Genomic DNA, 15,873 nt, shown 5'->3' on the forward strand with positions numbered 1-15,873 from the left:
AGAGATTCAATTTCCACAAAACACAGGGTGGAAGATGATGATGACCATCTGTTCATCAACAGTGTCACTCTGTTAGACCCTTGATTAATCTTCCCACTTCATACATCAATTTTCTCCATCTGCCTCACCTTATTTCTTTGTTCTTTTGGGATGCTTCTTTTGATACCTGTGTTCAAGGACCTTCTGTTGCCGATATCCATACCAAGAACAGAGGTAATTTTTGTAACTCAGCCTGAGAGGAACTAAGTAAGGTTAAAAGCTTCAGTTTAGGTGAGGCACTGCTAGTTATTTATTACAGATCTAGGCAATTCTGTTTTAAAGAAATGCTAAGCTGCCTTGCAGGAATGCCAGTTATCCTGTGCCTGCCACAAGGGAGTTTATAACACCTTTGTTTCTTTGTCTGTTTTTCTAGAAGCATCGAAATCCAATTCGTAGTAGAGAAAATCTCAGCCTAGTTTGACAGTCTGGGCACGAGCTGCTCTCCTGAGGTGTCCCACTCTCTCCCTCCTTGATGACACTGTACATACCAGGAATTTCATTATACAGGCAATCTTGGTACTGTGTGCTGTTTCCGACGCACTGAGAAGAGTCTGGGTTGTGCACCTCACAGTAACGGCTGCGGTATTGGATGCCCTCTTCATTACACAGGCTCCACTCTGACCACTCTGACCAGCCACCTAAAATCCAAGATCAGGAAAACACACAGACAATGTCACCAAGAAGGAAAAGGATCCCACCTTGAAGGATGTCTAGATCCTGGCCTGGGCCTTCCCTGCACATCTAATTCCAGGGTCTATAGTGGATTTAATTTTGTTAGTTCAAGCATCATGCCCTCCTTGTCAAGTTGCATTTCTTGTAATATGGACTATGCTTGGTGGAGCATTGCACAGCATGGAGTTGTCCTAACAGCTCCTACCTCAGCTCTCTGTTTAAAGATAAAGAAGCAGCTAGATGGGGCAATGTTGCAGTGGCCACCCAGGTTTGCCTCTAACAGCCAGGACAAATTAGAGCATTTACAAGAGTTTTGCTGAGGTTCCCAAGGGCAGGAGTCAGCCTGCACTGGAGCAGAAATACACAAAGGTGGTTCAAAACCAGCACAGAGCTAAACCCTGTCCTCTGAGCTGCATCAATGCTTATTTGCTTGTCTGTGTAAGAAAAAGAAAGGATTGTCCCTTCAACAACTGTACAGATTGATGCTCCATGACTCCTTTTGTTTGTCTTGCAAGCTTTCACATTGAATAACCAAGCTCCTGCTTTTTCAATTACTGTAAAAGGATCAGCCATTAACAAGATTCTGTCTGTCTGGCATCGGACTGCCAGAGCAAGAGCTAGAGAACAGGTGAAGAAAAAGGTGATGCATTGCAGTTGAACACTGGGATGTCTGCTTTTTCCCTGGCTCAACAGACATTTACTGAATGGACAGAAAAGCATCTAATTGATGGTATTTCTGATTTATTTTTTAAATATTTTGCAGATGTGCTTGCTCCCACCACCACCTAAGCCTACTAGAGCAGGGACAAGAAAAGTCTTATGAGGAATGGCTGAGGGAACTGGGATTGTTTAGTCTGGAGAAGAGGAGGCTGAGGGCAGACCTCATTGCTCTCTACAGTTCCCTGAAAGGAGGTTGTAGTGAGGTGGGGGTCAGTTTCTTCTTCCTTGTATTAGGTAACAGAATGAGAGGAAATGGCCTGAAATTGTGCCAGGGGAGGTTTAGACTGGATATAAGGAAAAATTTCTTTACTGAAAGAGTGGTCAGGCATTGGAGCAGGTTGCCCAGGGAGGTGGTGGAGTCACCATCTCTGGAGGTTGTTCAAGAAACATGCGGACATGGCACTTTGGGACATGGTTTAATGGCCACAGTGGTCTTAGGTTGATGGACTCGATGATCTTAAAGGCCTTTTCCAACCAAAACAATTCCATGACTCTATAACAGGCTACCTTCACATGGGTGTGTGTTGCAAAGGGCCTCCTCGGTGTGCAGACCAATGCAGATATCTTCTCCGCTAGACGGAGCTGGATTGGTGCAAGTCCGTGTGCGCTGGTAGTGTCCTCCCCCACAGGTGGCTGAGCAGTGAGACCATGGAGTCCAACAAGACCAGGAGCCTTTCACTGAAGGACATTGAAAAGCAAGGAGAGAGAGGTAGATGCTGTTGGTTACTCTCATTGTGACAAAGCTGGAGAGACCCAATATTTCACCTTCCAGATATACTTTGCCCAGACTAGCTAGCAGTTTCTTACACCCCAGGACATTTGGGCCTGACAACATGAAATTCATAACAAGAGAGGGTACGAATGTTCTGCACCCTGCAGATACAGAATGAAGTCTGTGCACAAAAAGACTCTGCATCATAAAGTGCCAAAATAGAAAATATTCTTTAGGGTGGCCACTGAAATTATTCTAGTCTAGTCTAGTCTATTCCATTCCATTCTATTCCATTCTAAATTCTAATTCTATTCTACTCTACCCCTTTTTATAAAAGTGTTGTTATTATATTGTTTCCTGATGCTTCACCTAAAGGAACGGCAAAAAATTTGGCAAAACCAATCTCAATGGCACCTTTCTGTAGGGCCCTCAAGCCCTCCAGTTCCAACCTTCGGGAAACAGAAACTCAAAGACTTTTGTTGCCTCTGATAATTGCAGAGGAATTGGACTAGATGACTTTTAAAGGTCCATTCCAGTTCAAACCATTCTATGATCTGAGCACAGCCCCACAACAAGATAATGATAAAACTAGGGAAGGACTGAAGATCTGAATATCCCTGATTTCCACCTTCCCCCCTTGTCAGCTACTAGACTGCCTGATTTTCAGGTCCACATGCCATTAATTCAGAAGATAATAACCTGATGACTTAGTGCAAGATAAACCCAGGATTTGTGTATATACATTGAGTGAGACAGGGAAGGAGGCAGACACAGAGAAATAGTAATCATGCACTCAAAACAGATTGTAAAACATCATAGTGTCCAAGGGAAGGAAACAGCACAGAAGAAAGGCACAGACATTAGTGAAAAGCCACTGAGAGCTTCCAAAATAGTACTAATAGCTGCCTTTATAGCACTAGAGTTATTTTCATTTTATAGGCCATAGAGTGCAATGTTTGACACTCCTGCTATGCTCTTGCTGCACATTCTGATCATATCTGCATTGAAATTTTATCTTTGTATTGAATTTTAGAATCATAATAATACTATTATAATACAGCATTTTCAACTCTAGGCCAGAAACTATATTGCTGGAGGTAGGTAATTGCTAGAACTGCAGAGGCAAGGTAATTTGTGTCAGGCCATTTAAATTTAGTTTAGTTATTACAGAGCAGGGAGAAGGACAAATGAGAGTGAACACAGTAGTCAATGGTCTATTATTACTATTCTGGACCAGGAGTGCAACATAAACATGAGGACAAACTCGAAAACCAGGAAACCAGGCAAGAATACTCCCTGCTGGCTGTGCAGGAAATGGTAACTGATGCCAAGAGTAGATGCCCATCGCAAGAACAATACGTAAGCAGGAGAGGGGGAAGAAACAAGTGTTCACAAGAAAGAACTGCCACATCAAGCATCTCTACACAGTTTTAAGCCACATTTATTAAGCCTGTCTCCTCATCAAGGTGCAGATGCACCATGATGCCCTCCACTGGATGGAACATCAAACCTTGAAGCAAAAATTTGCTAGGCCAGCCACGATACTACTTCCTCTAGAGGATATGGCTGTGTTACTCTCTAAGCTGAGGTGAAAGATAAGTCATAGCACTAAAGATCACACACATGGGTCATTACAATAGCTTTAAAAATAATTAAGGAAAAAATCCCAAAATTAAAAAAAAAAGAAAAGAAAAAAAAAAGCAGCTTGGAAATGTTGTTATGGATTTGTTTATTTGTTTTGGGTTATTTGTTTTTTTTTTGTTGGCTCTAACATTAAGATGGGGAAATACACCTCTGAATTTCATGCAGGAAGATGATCATGGTTACCTGGGCAGGGATGTGGATTGCAGTCCTGGTACTCCATCGCTGACCCCACACAGGGCAAGCCACCATTTTTAGGTTCAGGGTTTGTGCATGTTCTCTTCCTGATCCTAAAGCCCAACTCACAGTCCCGCGAACAGGAAGACCAGGCGCCCCAGAAGGACCAGCCCCCATTGATAATCCGTGCAGTGGTCTTACCAGTCTTGAGGAGGTCATCAACAAGAGCTTCAAGGAAAACAAACAAGACACCGCAAGATCACTAATTAATCACTTGTTTGGTCTTCAAAAAGGGCTTCAATTCATACACAAAATCAGGATTTAAGTGCCCTGGGGAAGAGTTTCTCTTGAAAGCCCTTAGCAAGAGTTTTGTTCCACAGGGTTACAGCTAAGCTAAACACAACAAGAAATTTGTACACACACAAACAAAGTCTACTGATAAGCTTGATAAACGATCTTTCTGAGCAGCAAATTATGGTAGCTGAGGCTCTGCCCTCAGGCCACTGCCTCACATCACAGAAGTACTGAGAGAATAGACCCAGAGGCAGCACACAAGAGAGCCTCCAGAGAGGAAGATGGAGTTAAGATACAGTGTCCTGCAGAATGGTTCTTCTCTACATCTCCCTACTTGCCAGTTCTCTTTGGGCCAGCCTGACAATAGCAAGAACAAATCTGCCACAAGCACAGAGCTCACAACTGTATTGATCTCTGAATCACAGGGTTCTCTCCACCCCTGCCATTCTGCACTAACGCTAGTCATACATATTGAGCCTTGGGCAGACACAGTCAGGTTCTTGTTCCGAGGGGACCCTGCTTCCATCACCAAACCCAGGCTTGCCCTACATTGCCCAGAGCTAGCAAGACGTACAGTCGGTATCACACACTGCTGAGCCATCATTGGGGCAGAATCGGCTCTCGGTTTTCTTCCTCCCAAACTGCAGCTCGTGGGGATCAGACAGCTGGGCACGACACGTGTAGCGGAAGCGCTGCTCCTGGCGGGCACCATTCTGGGTGATGTTGACAGGCATCCATGGGGTCCAGGGTGTATTCCTGCGCACCTCTGGGCAGCTCTCTGGGTTACAGGTTTTATATTCCTGCCAAGAAGGAAAGCCACTCTCTCCTTATTAAACAGCAGCAGCCCAGCTGACACAGGTTTATTTACACTACAGAAAATAAAGGAGTACCCTCTGGATCCATCTGGATCTAAAACAACCTCCATCCACCTTATCTGACCTCATAGACACAAGCTAGTGCCTCTGTGTCTACAGTGGCAACAGTGGTACAGAGCTCCAGATGAACCTCAAGGGTGAACTCTGCTTGCTATTTTTATGTCTCCCTCAGGTTTGTGTTTCTTTGTTGACTCAAAGTCATGGGAGCTGGAGAATAATTCAGACAACAGATAAAAGTAACAATAAACAAGTTTTCTACTGTGACCTTGAGATGCTGCTCTCAGGTCAGCCTAGAGGAGCCACATGAGGCAAAATGTCAGTAAGGTTTATTACTTGAAAAGTTTATTGTTTTATTTTTAATGTGCATATCTTTTTACAGCTATTTTTGTTTGGTTGGCTTTTTGAACTCTAATGAGGGCTATAAACCATTCTCCATCCTCAGTGTAGAGCACTCACTGAATACAGACAACACCCTGGCTGAATGGGAATGGGATGATTTGGGGTCTTTCTCACCCCTAGTGGGAAGAATTCCAGTGACAAACATTGCAATCTTGTTTTAAAATAAATTAATAACTTTTTCTGGCAGAGGGAAAGGAATGCAACACTTTAGGACTCCATGCTTTCAGAGTAAATGCCAAACAGCTTATGAACAGAGAGGTTCCAGATCAAATCTGCTCACACTGAAAGAAAACTCTCCACAAAAATGATGAAAACAGCTGCATGAAACAGCTGCCAGAATGGGAAAGGAAAACCAAAGAGAGAAAATGGCTAGCCATTGCTCCACTGATGGACTGATGAGGACCTAGGTGTTTGACCTGTTGTTTACTCAAGTACAACATTGAAACTCGTTTCTGAGGTGGATAGGGTCTCCTTTACTCAATAGGATTATCCTTGGAAGCGGGACAGAAAAAAAAAAGTGTAGAGTGCTTTCAGGTAGAGGACTTGATGTCTAAGCCTAAGGAAGTCCCAGTCTGTCCCTACCTGAACACACACAAAGACACAACCCCAGCAACTTCACTGACTTAGGAATCTGCCACCTCTCTGCTTCTCAGTTCATTTCAGCATCCTCTCTAGCAAAAGCTGAGGATAGCATTTTCTTCTAGCTTGAGAAATATAACCAAGATTGAGAGAGGAGTTAAACACCAAGTTCCTAGAAGCTAGATGTCAATAAGTGCCCCTTATGCAATGTCAGTCAACAATACATACCACAGCACAGCCTGGACACGTGTTTCCATTTTCACAGGATCTCTGCCTTGAATGAATCCCTCCACCACAGTTCACACTACATTTATTCCAAGGACCCCACGAAGACCAAAAAATCGGTAATGGACATGGACTGTTCTCATTACAAAATCTGAAAGAAGAAAGTTTATTGCTCAAAAATATACTCATGCCAGCACACCAGAGGGACAAAATGGTGAGAGGCATCAGACTGCTCACTGCATTCTGGGTGCAAATCGCGCATGCACAGAAAGCCAGCAGAAGGCTGACACAACAGTCAGACTAGCAAAATCTGTGCTGAGCGCAGAGAACTGTTCCCTATGTACAGAACAGAGAGTGGACTATGCAGGCTGAGCTCAGTGAGGCAGTTGGAATAAATGGTCAAGATTAAGTTCTTCAAGACTTTTATGTACTGAGTTCACAAAAGAGCTCATAAGCCGAAGCCCATGTGTCACAAAAAGAGTGGATGGTGAGTATTTTCAGCGGGATGACAAGTGGGAGATCAACTCAACAGTGACCTGTCACTAATGGCAGATGTTAAACAGTTGACAGTCATTTCTTCACATGATCTTGGCCCTTACTGCTGCTTGGACCCTAAGAAATCAGCGTTGCAACTTCAGCTGATTTGGATGCTCTGTGCATCAAAGCAAGCCTAAATTAATGCTATTTCACATTCCCTTTTTAAAAGGTAACTTCAATTTTGTTAAGCTGTTTAATAAAGATTGTTCTCAAATTGAATCACATGGGAGTACAACTGACTCAGATGTAGTCTTTAAAACCCAGAAAAGACCACTGTGAATGGCCACAAAACAAACCAAACATTACAATGTCCTGAATCAAAGAAGTTAAATGAATTTCCCTTTGTATGCTGAGAAACACGGAAGACAGATCTGTCTTAAGTGGCTGCTCAAGGGACAAGCAGCAGCCTACTGACAAGCAAAGGTTGCCTTTAATGAAATGTCAAATCTGGAAACCAAATTGGAATGCCTGAGAGCATATGTTTAATGAGGGGCCACGCTTAAAGGAGTGTAGCAGTGCAGGTGGCTTTTATAGATTAAAAAAGTATTGTCTTTTAGTGATTTTTGCATCAAAATTTGCTTAATTAATAGGGGGGCAGGAAATTTATGTTTTTCTGATGCCAAGCCCTGCAAAATTTCAACCCCAAACCTGTGAGTTAAGATCTATTTTGTCTCAAACTTGTTTTGGTGACTCAGCACAATTAGTAGAGACAAGAACAGTGCAATTGGCAAGGAAAGCCACACATACTTGACTGCCTCCTCAGGGAGGGATCAGAACAGTGCAACCATCCATAAACCACACTGCTGACAGGAGAAGAAGCTTCTCCTTTTATTTATAAAGTCAGCCCTCTGCTTGGGAGACAGGAATACTTCTGAAGGTCTAAAAAGGTCCTAACTGAAAATAGAGTTATCCCTGAAGTCTCTGATGCTCACAGGCTCATTGAAATAGAGTGGCCATGCATGTGAGCAACCTCATCCCTCCCAGGCTATGGAATTCCTTCAGTTTTGTGCATTTAGCCAAGTAGCCTTAATTTCCATTCACATAAGAGCCACCAGTTCCAGCTGCAGCATTATAACCAACCACAGAAGTGAACACATGGCATTGAGGACATCTCTTACCTTTCTTCCCTGCTTTGCCCAACGCAGACCCTGCCCCCATACCGTGGAGCAGGGTTGCTGCACGACCGCTGGCGGACCTGAAAGCCTATCCCACAGGAGGTGCTACATGGGGCCCAGGAAGACCAGGGTGTCCAAGCGCCATTTCTAACAAAAAGAATGAGAGAGAACAGAGTATGGGCGTGACCTAGTGGTCTGACCACATCATGCTGCTTTAAATGAAACACTTAAGTCACTGATGGGAATCATTGAGTCCACTGGAGAAGAGATTCTTAATTTCAACCAGACTTTACCAGCAGAGATTTAGAAAAGGGATTTTCAAAAGTGGTTAGCATTGGCCTAACTTTCCTCTCATTGAAGTCTCTAAGAATTGGAAATGAAGAGAATGAAGCCAATGCTGAATGTTTTTTAAAATGCCTCCCAGGATTTTGTGGGCAACAGTGTGGTTGCTATAACTCTTATTGACTATCATCTCCCCCACATCTCATAACCTCACTTTTCTCAACCAAAGACTGATCCCAAGGTTGTATCTCCTGGACTCTTCTGCAGAGAGTTTTGAGGGTCACACATGCCAGTTGTGATAAAGGATACATAAAACCTACCCTCTGCTAATTCAGTAGGTACCAATACTTTAAATCTCTCACAGCAATACTTCTGACAGCTCCCATACTTTTATCACAAACCTCAAAATATTTGGTGTTTTCCTAAAGCTTTCAGCATTGAATCCTAAATAGAAATCTCAGATTTCATTAAAAACAGCAATATCTGATTCTAGCTTTCATGGCTGCCTGCCGACGTCACCATAGAGTGACCCTAAACCTGTAGAAACCAGAGGCAATTAAGAGCTCCGAGGCAGCGTCAGGTTTCATGGTTTAATGAGTGATCACATCTCTGCTGAGCAGTTGTAACTTAGCCTGAAGCAAAAGTGATGTAAAACCCCTTAGTTCACACCTCAGCAACAGGCATCAGCAAATGCTCTGTGCCCAGCTCCTGTGACAGGCTGAGCATGTGCGGCTGGCTGGCTCCTGTGACGCTGCTGCCGTGTGGTGACTCAGACGCATGGTTACTCAGAAGCCAACATTTTCATCTCTAAATTCTTGCATTTATCAAAAGCTCACCTTCTTCTGATTTGGCAGCACTACTGAACCTTGGAGCAGGACAGGAGGAACTGTATCTCATCTCTTCTGAGCTGCAGGTTTCATTTCATATGAAGCCAGCGGCAATGCTCTGTTTTACAAAACTGCCTAATCTTGATTCTTCAGCACTTTAAGCCAAAAATCTCATTTGTTTTATTTTTTTTTTTTTAATAAAGAAAAGCCTTTCTAAAAAGTAGTCAGAAAACAACTCAGGTGCTTTCGGGTTCTTGAAAGCTAAACTTGAAAACAGATGTTAATTTTCAAAGCATTTACTGAACTAATAACACTGCTGGCAAGAAATATTTTTCTGGCATAGCACCAATCAGGGAAGAGGATGAAAGCTAAAACCCGCATTGCCCTTCACACTTTTTGTGTTTGTTATCTACTCTTGCCTGTTCTTGGCAGCTTTATTTCAGAACCTTGTTAGCCATTCCTCCCCTCCTCCTCTTGTTCTCTCGTCCCTCTCACTCCTTTCCTTCCTTTCTCCCACCCCAAACAAGGTCAAAGAACATGAAACTCACTTACATAAAAATTCTGATATTTCATCTTATTCTGACATGTTTAAACCACCTACTACCTCCCTATTCCCTAATCCAAAAGAAAGATATACGAGCAAAATCGTACAAACATCAAATGGAAGGTTGCTGTCATTGCAAGGAAAAAAAAAAAGAAAGGAAGAAAAAGAAATGTCATTGTGACTAAAAATTCCTCAAAACCCCCAACAATTCTCAGCATCTATTCGTGGATTGGGATTTTTAACAGAAGTAGATACCCTCCTTTTTTCAGATCTCCAGCTTTCTAATAGAACTCATCTTCAGGCATCCTGCTCCCTCATTGCAAAATGAAATCTCAGTGCCATATGAAGTCAATTAAAGGAAATTTGAGGGCTGAGGCGAATGTAGGATGACCAGATGTCCCTATTTTTCAAACCATGCTGTTTTCCTATGTCTTAAGATTGAATAATCTATTTTTCATACCCTTATTAGAAGCTGTTCCTGCCTCTTTTGCCATCAGAGCACTGCTGAGAAACCCATCCCACTGGCATGCTTTCCATTTACCACTGACATAAAAAGCCTGCCTGGGGAAGGTTTTGCTCAGCCCATGGTGGCAGCACAGGGACAGGAATGACTGCATGCTTTTTGGGCAGCACAGCCCACAACTGGAGGGACAGATGCCAATTAAAACATGAGTATTGCTGGATTTTTAATGCCAAGACCAGAACTGATCTCCAGGGATGAGTCAAAAGACAGTTGCCCTTAATGGATGAATGTTTATGGAGAAGATAAAGTGGATAAAAACTATACTGAACCACTATTTACCAAAATATTGGCTAGTCCCACCCTGGTTAAATAGAGCTTACACTACTGCATCATCTTCCCTTGAGTCATGACATGATGTAGGTTAGGGGTGGTGGGGCAACATGGACACAAACACTGTGGCTATCTTGGGCATCAGAGGATATGTAGCTTTCATACTGCTGAAGTACAAGCTTCAGGCTTCCCTGGAAAGGCAGCACACTTCAACACAAGCTGAGATACATGTGCTGTTTAAGTGCTGTCCCTGGCAGGCATGCCTCCTGAGTGGTGCTGCTGCCAGATGATGATCTGATGCTTCCACCTAGCCAGTATGCTGCAGACAGTTCACAGACTTGCCGAACAAGGCAAACAAGCCTTGCTCGGAGCTAGGCTAGGCCCTGTCTTTACAAGCATTTACAAGGTGCTCCTGCTTGCTTTTGGTAGCACAACCTTGGAATCCAAACTCTGAAAAATAATGAGCTTACTGCTGTTCAAGATGGATAAAAACTACCTCTGCCTCACTCACCTCTTCCAGATAGGTCACTACTCACTGTACAGTTGAGGGAAATCGAGGCACAGTCTAGAGAAGGTTAATTGAGATCCCTGGAGCTATTTAGTCTTGAGAAGAGAAGACTGAGAGGGGATCTCATCAATGTGTATAAATATCTGAGGGGTGTGTGTCAAGTGGATGGGGCCAGACTCTTTTCAGTGGTTCACAGTGATAAGACAAGGAACAATGGGTTCAAACTAGAACATAGAAGATTTCACCTCAACGTGAAGAGAAACTTCTTTACAGTAAGGGTGATGGAGCACTGGAACAGGCTCGCCAGGGAGGTTGTGGAGTCATCTCCTCTGGAGACATTCAAAACCCACTTGGATGCATCCCTGTGTGGACTACCCTAAGTGATCCTGCTTTTGGCAGCGGGGTTAGACCTGATGATCTGTGGAGGTCCCTTCCAGCTTCTGATATACTGTGATACTGTGAATGTTACACTAACTTGGGGTGCTCTTCTTCCAAGAGCCTTGGCTGAAGGCCCTTCTCTCAGAGCCGCTGGGCTCCTTCACTTTTTTGACTTTAAGCTGAATCTCACATACCTCAGTTTGGCTGGGGTACAAAAACATGGTCACAGAAACACAAACTGTGGACAGGCACAACTCTTGTTCCCTTCCTAAAATGCACAAAGATGCTGAGGTACCTTGAGCAATTTGCGACCTCGATCCTGGCTCCTTCACAGCCACGACCTCCACAGCGAGGACGAGGGCTGTCACATGAACGTGACCTACACATACAGGAGCCTGTGCTGTCCCCATCTGAATGCTCACACAGTTGCCATGGGGACCAAGGTCCCAATCTTCCATTTGTTGTCAGGTTTTTCACCTAATTTTAAAAGAAAAAAAAAAGTCATTAATAGCAAGTTTACATTTCTGTAGAGAGCCCCACAGTAGAAATGCCAAACAATGCTGCTGAGAGGATTAGGATGCAGCTTAGATGGGAGCTGTCTGTGCTTGCAAGCAGGATTCAAAACAGAGGGTTGTTTTGAGACAATGCCACGTCAATATTTACCCTCCAAATTCCACCCCACATACCTAACGTGTGCGCACAGGCACCCCAGCCGACCCAGCCAGCACCACGCCAGACGCAAGCATCCATCTGCCACGCCGCAAAACCACCGTGCTCCCTCGTCCCACACGGCACAGCTTCAGCCTTACAAGCAACACAACAGCTGCTGCTGATTGTCCTCACTCCATTATGCTCCTGCCTCTGCAGTGCTTGGGACTGCTCCTGAGGTAGCATTTATAACCATAGCAATCAGCTGAGACCAGGCCTCCTGAGTTTGGCCCTGTCCAAACACACAGTAAGAACTGGCTCCCTTTCTAAGCAGAGCCACTGCCTTATTTTCTAAGATAGGTGAAAGACAGAAAGTGAAGGAGATGGTGGTGACTAGAATTAATGTTGAGGATCACATAGTGGGCTAAAGAGCAAGAATTAATCTCAAGATAATTTATAGACCAGATCACAGGGCTGTTTCCTCTGTCCTTTGCTTCCATGCCAGTACAGCCCCAGATAGCCTGAGGCTTGAGATTTTTGTGCACCATAATGAAGAAGCAAAAACACAGTAGTCTTGGCAGATCGAAACCATGAGAAAGAGAACTACCTCAGACCAGGACTAGTAGAAACCTTCCCAGAGACAGGGTGGCAGAGCTTGCTCCTCTGTGCCTTGTTTTACCCAGCGCTGCTGGGTGAGCCCTAAGCCTTGAGCTGAGGGAACAAGGTGCATGTCCCCACAGGCAAGGGCCTTGCAAGAGGGACAGCATGGATGGTGGCTGCCTGCCAGTGGCTCATCCCCACTGGTGTCACGCATGGGGTGCTGGGATGCTCAGCAGCTTTCGTAAAACTGTTGGCAAAGGCAACACTGCACTTGGCCTCAGTGTCACATGCAATGAAGGGTGAAGAAAGAAAGTGGATGGGGCCCTGGCAAACAGCCCTGGCCCCAAATCTGAACTAGCTACTGCTGACAAACCCCACTGTGCCATGCTTCACTGAGCTCTGCAGTCTGGAGGATCAAGGCCCTGGGCTGCCCCATGGGGGAAAATATTTTTTGTTCTTTATAGACAAGGAAACCAAGGCATGGAGAGGTTATGAGCTTGCTTGGGAGCCACGCAGGGAGTCAACCACAGCCATGGGAGTAGCGCTCTCAAGCACACATCCTTTGAAACACACTGCTTTGTTGCTTGTTCCCCAAGTCTGGAACTACATTAAGCACTCATAATGCACCTCTGGTGGGCTGTCATCTTCCACTCTCACCCATCTATAGCAGCATCAAAGATACGCAGCAGTGGCATGGAAGTAATTTAGATCTGTTACTGTGCTCATTAGGCTGCAGTTGGGGGGCTTCAAGCATCTGCTGTAAACCTTTGTTTGCAATAGATTATCATGTCGTCACAAAAATTTGCTCTGGGCTGCAGGTTACAAGGCAAGATGCCCAAAGAGAAGAACACAGAATTTTGCTGTTGTGTTGAACTTGTTGCTTTAAACACTCATGCAATCAAAAATCAATACAGTTGGGCTGCTAAAAGTCAGGGGAATTGAAAGAACTACTTTGAGATATTTAATGCCAGATTTAACTCCCTTCTCTGCCTGCCTTACAAAAGTCATAATCCAAGTATTGGATCATTTCTATTCATTTTTGAGCCAGAAAGCCTTGCTGATTCCAACAGGGAGTACTGTTCAGAAATCAATGGTATGATATGGCCCGTGGCTTCAATTAAAAAAAAAGAAAGAAAAAGCTGACAAATAATTATTGGCTCATAAGAGATACTGGGAAGCAACCCAAAAATTAAACAAATAAGCAGCCATAACCAAAATGCTTAGATTTACAACCATGTCACGTTGTGAGTGTGGGAAGTTTTTATACTTAAGTAATTATATATGGATTACTATTCCATCTTTAAATTCATAAAAATATCTTCAAAAGAGCAAACTTGGGAAGTGGGATAAAAACCCACATGCATTGATCTTTTTCAGGAATATCTGAAGGCAAATCCTTTGTAGCCAACACAGTGCCCATCAGACAGAGAAGACATCTTTAAAAATACATGTGATCAAGTGCTCTTCTCTTACCTGACTATTACCCAATCCAGAGTCCTCATGGTTTATTAATTGCCATGCTCCCACCAAGGTCATTGCCTTTTCATTTTTTCCCTTTTACCACCTAAAGACTCTAGTAAAAGATCTAAAAGTTCAGACTCACCATTCCTACCTCCTGCGACCAAGATATTTTCAGTGTTTATTCTGATATTACAGGCTAGAAGCATTCATCTATGCTTCCTCTTAGGATTCAGATAGTTACTAACTATTTCACTTAGAAGTTTCCATGTTGTCTGTTTGATAGAAGCTAAAAATTCCTGCAAAGTTTCAGTCAAAACACTTAAAGCATTTCTTAAATCAAATCTAAGGAAAAAGAATGTTCATAAGTGGAAACCTTTTCCTTGGAACAAGCTTGTGTTCAGAGCACAGAACTGAACTTTATGTCCTTGAAATTTTTTACGGTTCCAAGGGAAGGCATTCAAATCTGTCTAGGGTATAAAATCCTTGGGAGGTTGAGAGGAAGATTCTCAGTTTACAGAGACTCACAGATTTTGATCCTGGCATCTGAAGTCTTTCTCTGTGCATTGAGTATGCTTCAGCATGGGTTCAAGCAGGATTATCCTGGGCACTACAGCTCTGAGTGGCTGAGCCTACATGAATTGAGAGCAGGGTACAAAGTCTGCTGGCCACTCCAAAAAAGGAGTGGGGTGACTGGCACTGATTAGTAAGAAAATGGAGTAGCATGAAGCAAATGCCAGATGACTGATAGAGGAGTTTAGTGAAAGCACTGAATGGGACTGGGATGAAAACCTGTGAGGAAGAGCATCATTTGGCTTGGGATAAGGAAGATTGTATCCTTTAACAGGAATATTAAATTCCTGACTTGCCAGCTACCATCAGCAGTGACCCCATGAGCTTGGCTTCTGGAGTTTGTTAGCCAAATCTAAAGTTCTTTTTCTGCTGGTGGCTCATACTGGCATCAGTATGGTATTACAGAGTAGGATATGGCTTTATTTCAGTCTTAAGAAGAAAGAGCACACAAATCATGTATTCAGAACTCCCGGATATGACAGATGCACATACGGGGAAGAGAGCAGCATGTGCAATTTGTGTTCCATAATTTCTTTAGGTTAAATGCCTGACATTGCAATCTTAGCAATGAACCTTTAGGAGTGTTTGGGTGTTACCTAGTAATAACCAGGTAACACCACTGCCCAAGGTACTATGTTAACACAATATGATTAAATTTCTATCTAAGGTCCCTTGAGTTGGAGATGGATCTGTGGTACAATGCATTGCTGCACAAAGATGTTCAAATTACCTCTGAACAAGCATGTTTGCACAAGAGCAGCAGTCAAGCTGTGCTAGTGTTGTGGCTGACTCACACTAATGCCTGGCCCCCGTAGGACATAATTCAATTAATATGCCAGTTCTGGCTTTAGAAGTTGCTGTGTGCCAGTCTCTCAGCTGTGCCAGGACATCTGTTTGTGGGCTAGGCTGCAGAAGAACTCAGTGACATTATCTGGGTTAGGAAAAGTTTATTTGGGAGGGGTCCTTTTAATCTACACCACGTCACACTTGACTGTGATCTCACATACAGCTGTACCAGCACAGCTGAGTGCCTGGTGCTTGGCCCAGAAAAGTGGGTTGAGAAAAGCCAGGACAGTTCTTAAGACAGTAACTCATCCAGCTAAACTCCCAGACCAGATTTTTTCAGATGTGAAATTTGGCGTTGGGTCACTGCATTCCCCTGCCTTTCCAGTGGTCATTTGCACATGCTGTCTTAGACTCGTGCCTTTGTTCACCATGACCTTTATTCTGCACTGAACACAAGGAATTACTTGGACTTTGCTGAATTAGGTGCTTAA

The 15,873-nt window shown here is 43.7% G+C and overlaps 1 protein-coding gene across 1 annotated transcript in view; it reads right to left on the reverse strand.

Annotated features, from left to right (window-relative positions):
- The window catches only part of SEMA5B (semaphorin 5B), a 132,829-nt gene that overhangs the window by 21,203 nt on the left and 95,753 nt on the right, over positions 1–15,873 (reverse strand). The window contains exons 12-18 of the mRNA XM_054380966.1: positions 11,613–11,794; positions 7,989–8,132; positions 6,337–6,484; positions 4,830–5,055; positions 3,971–4,189; positions 1,939–2,109; positions 528–677 (exon numbers count right to left, since the gene is read on the reverse strand). Coding sequence (XP_054236941.1) covers positions 528–677; positions 1,939–2,109; positions 3,971–4,189; positions 4,830–5,055; positions 6,337–6,484; positions 7,989–8,132; positions 11,613–11,794 — 1,240 coding nt within the window. The remainder of the gene's footprint in view (positions 1–527; positions 678–1,938; positions 2,110–3,970; positions 4,190–4,829; positions 5,056–6,336; positions 6,485–7,988; positions 8,133–11,612; positions 11,795–15,873) is intronic.

The sequence above is a fragment of the Indicator indicator genome, chromosome 5 (assembly GCF_027791375.1).
Source record: "Indicator indicator isolate 239-I01 chromosome 5, UM_Iind_1.1, whole genome shotgun sequence".
NCBI lineage: Eukaryota > Metazoa > Chordata > Aves > Piciformes > Indicatoridae > Indicator > Indicator indicator.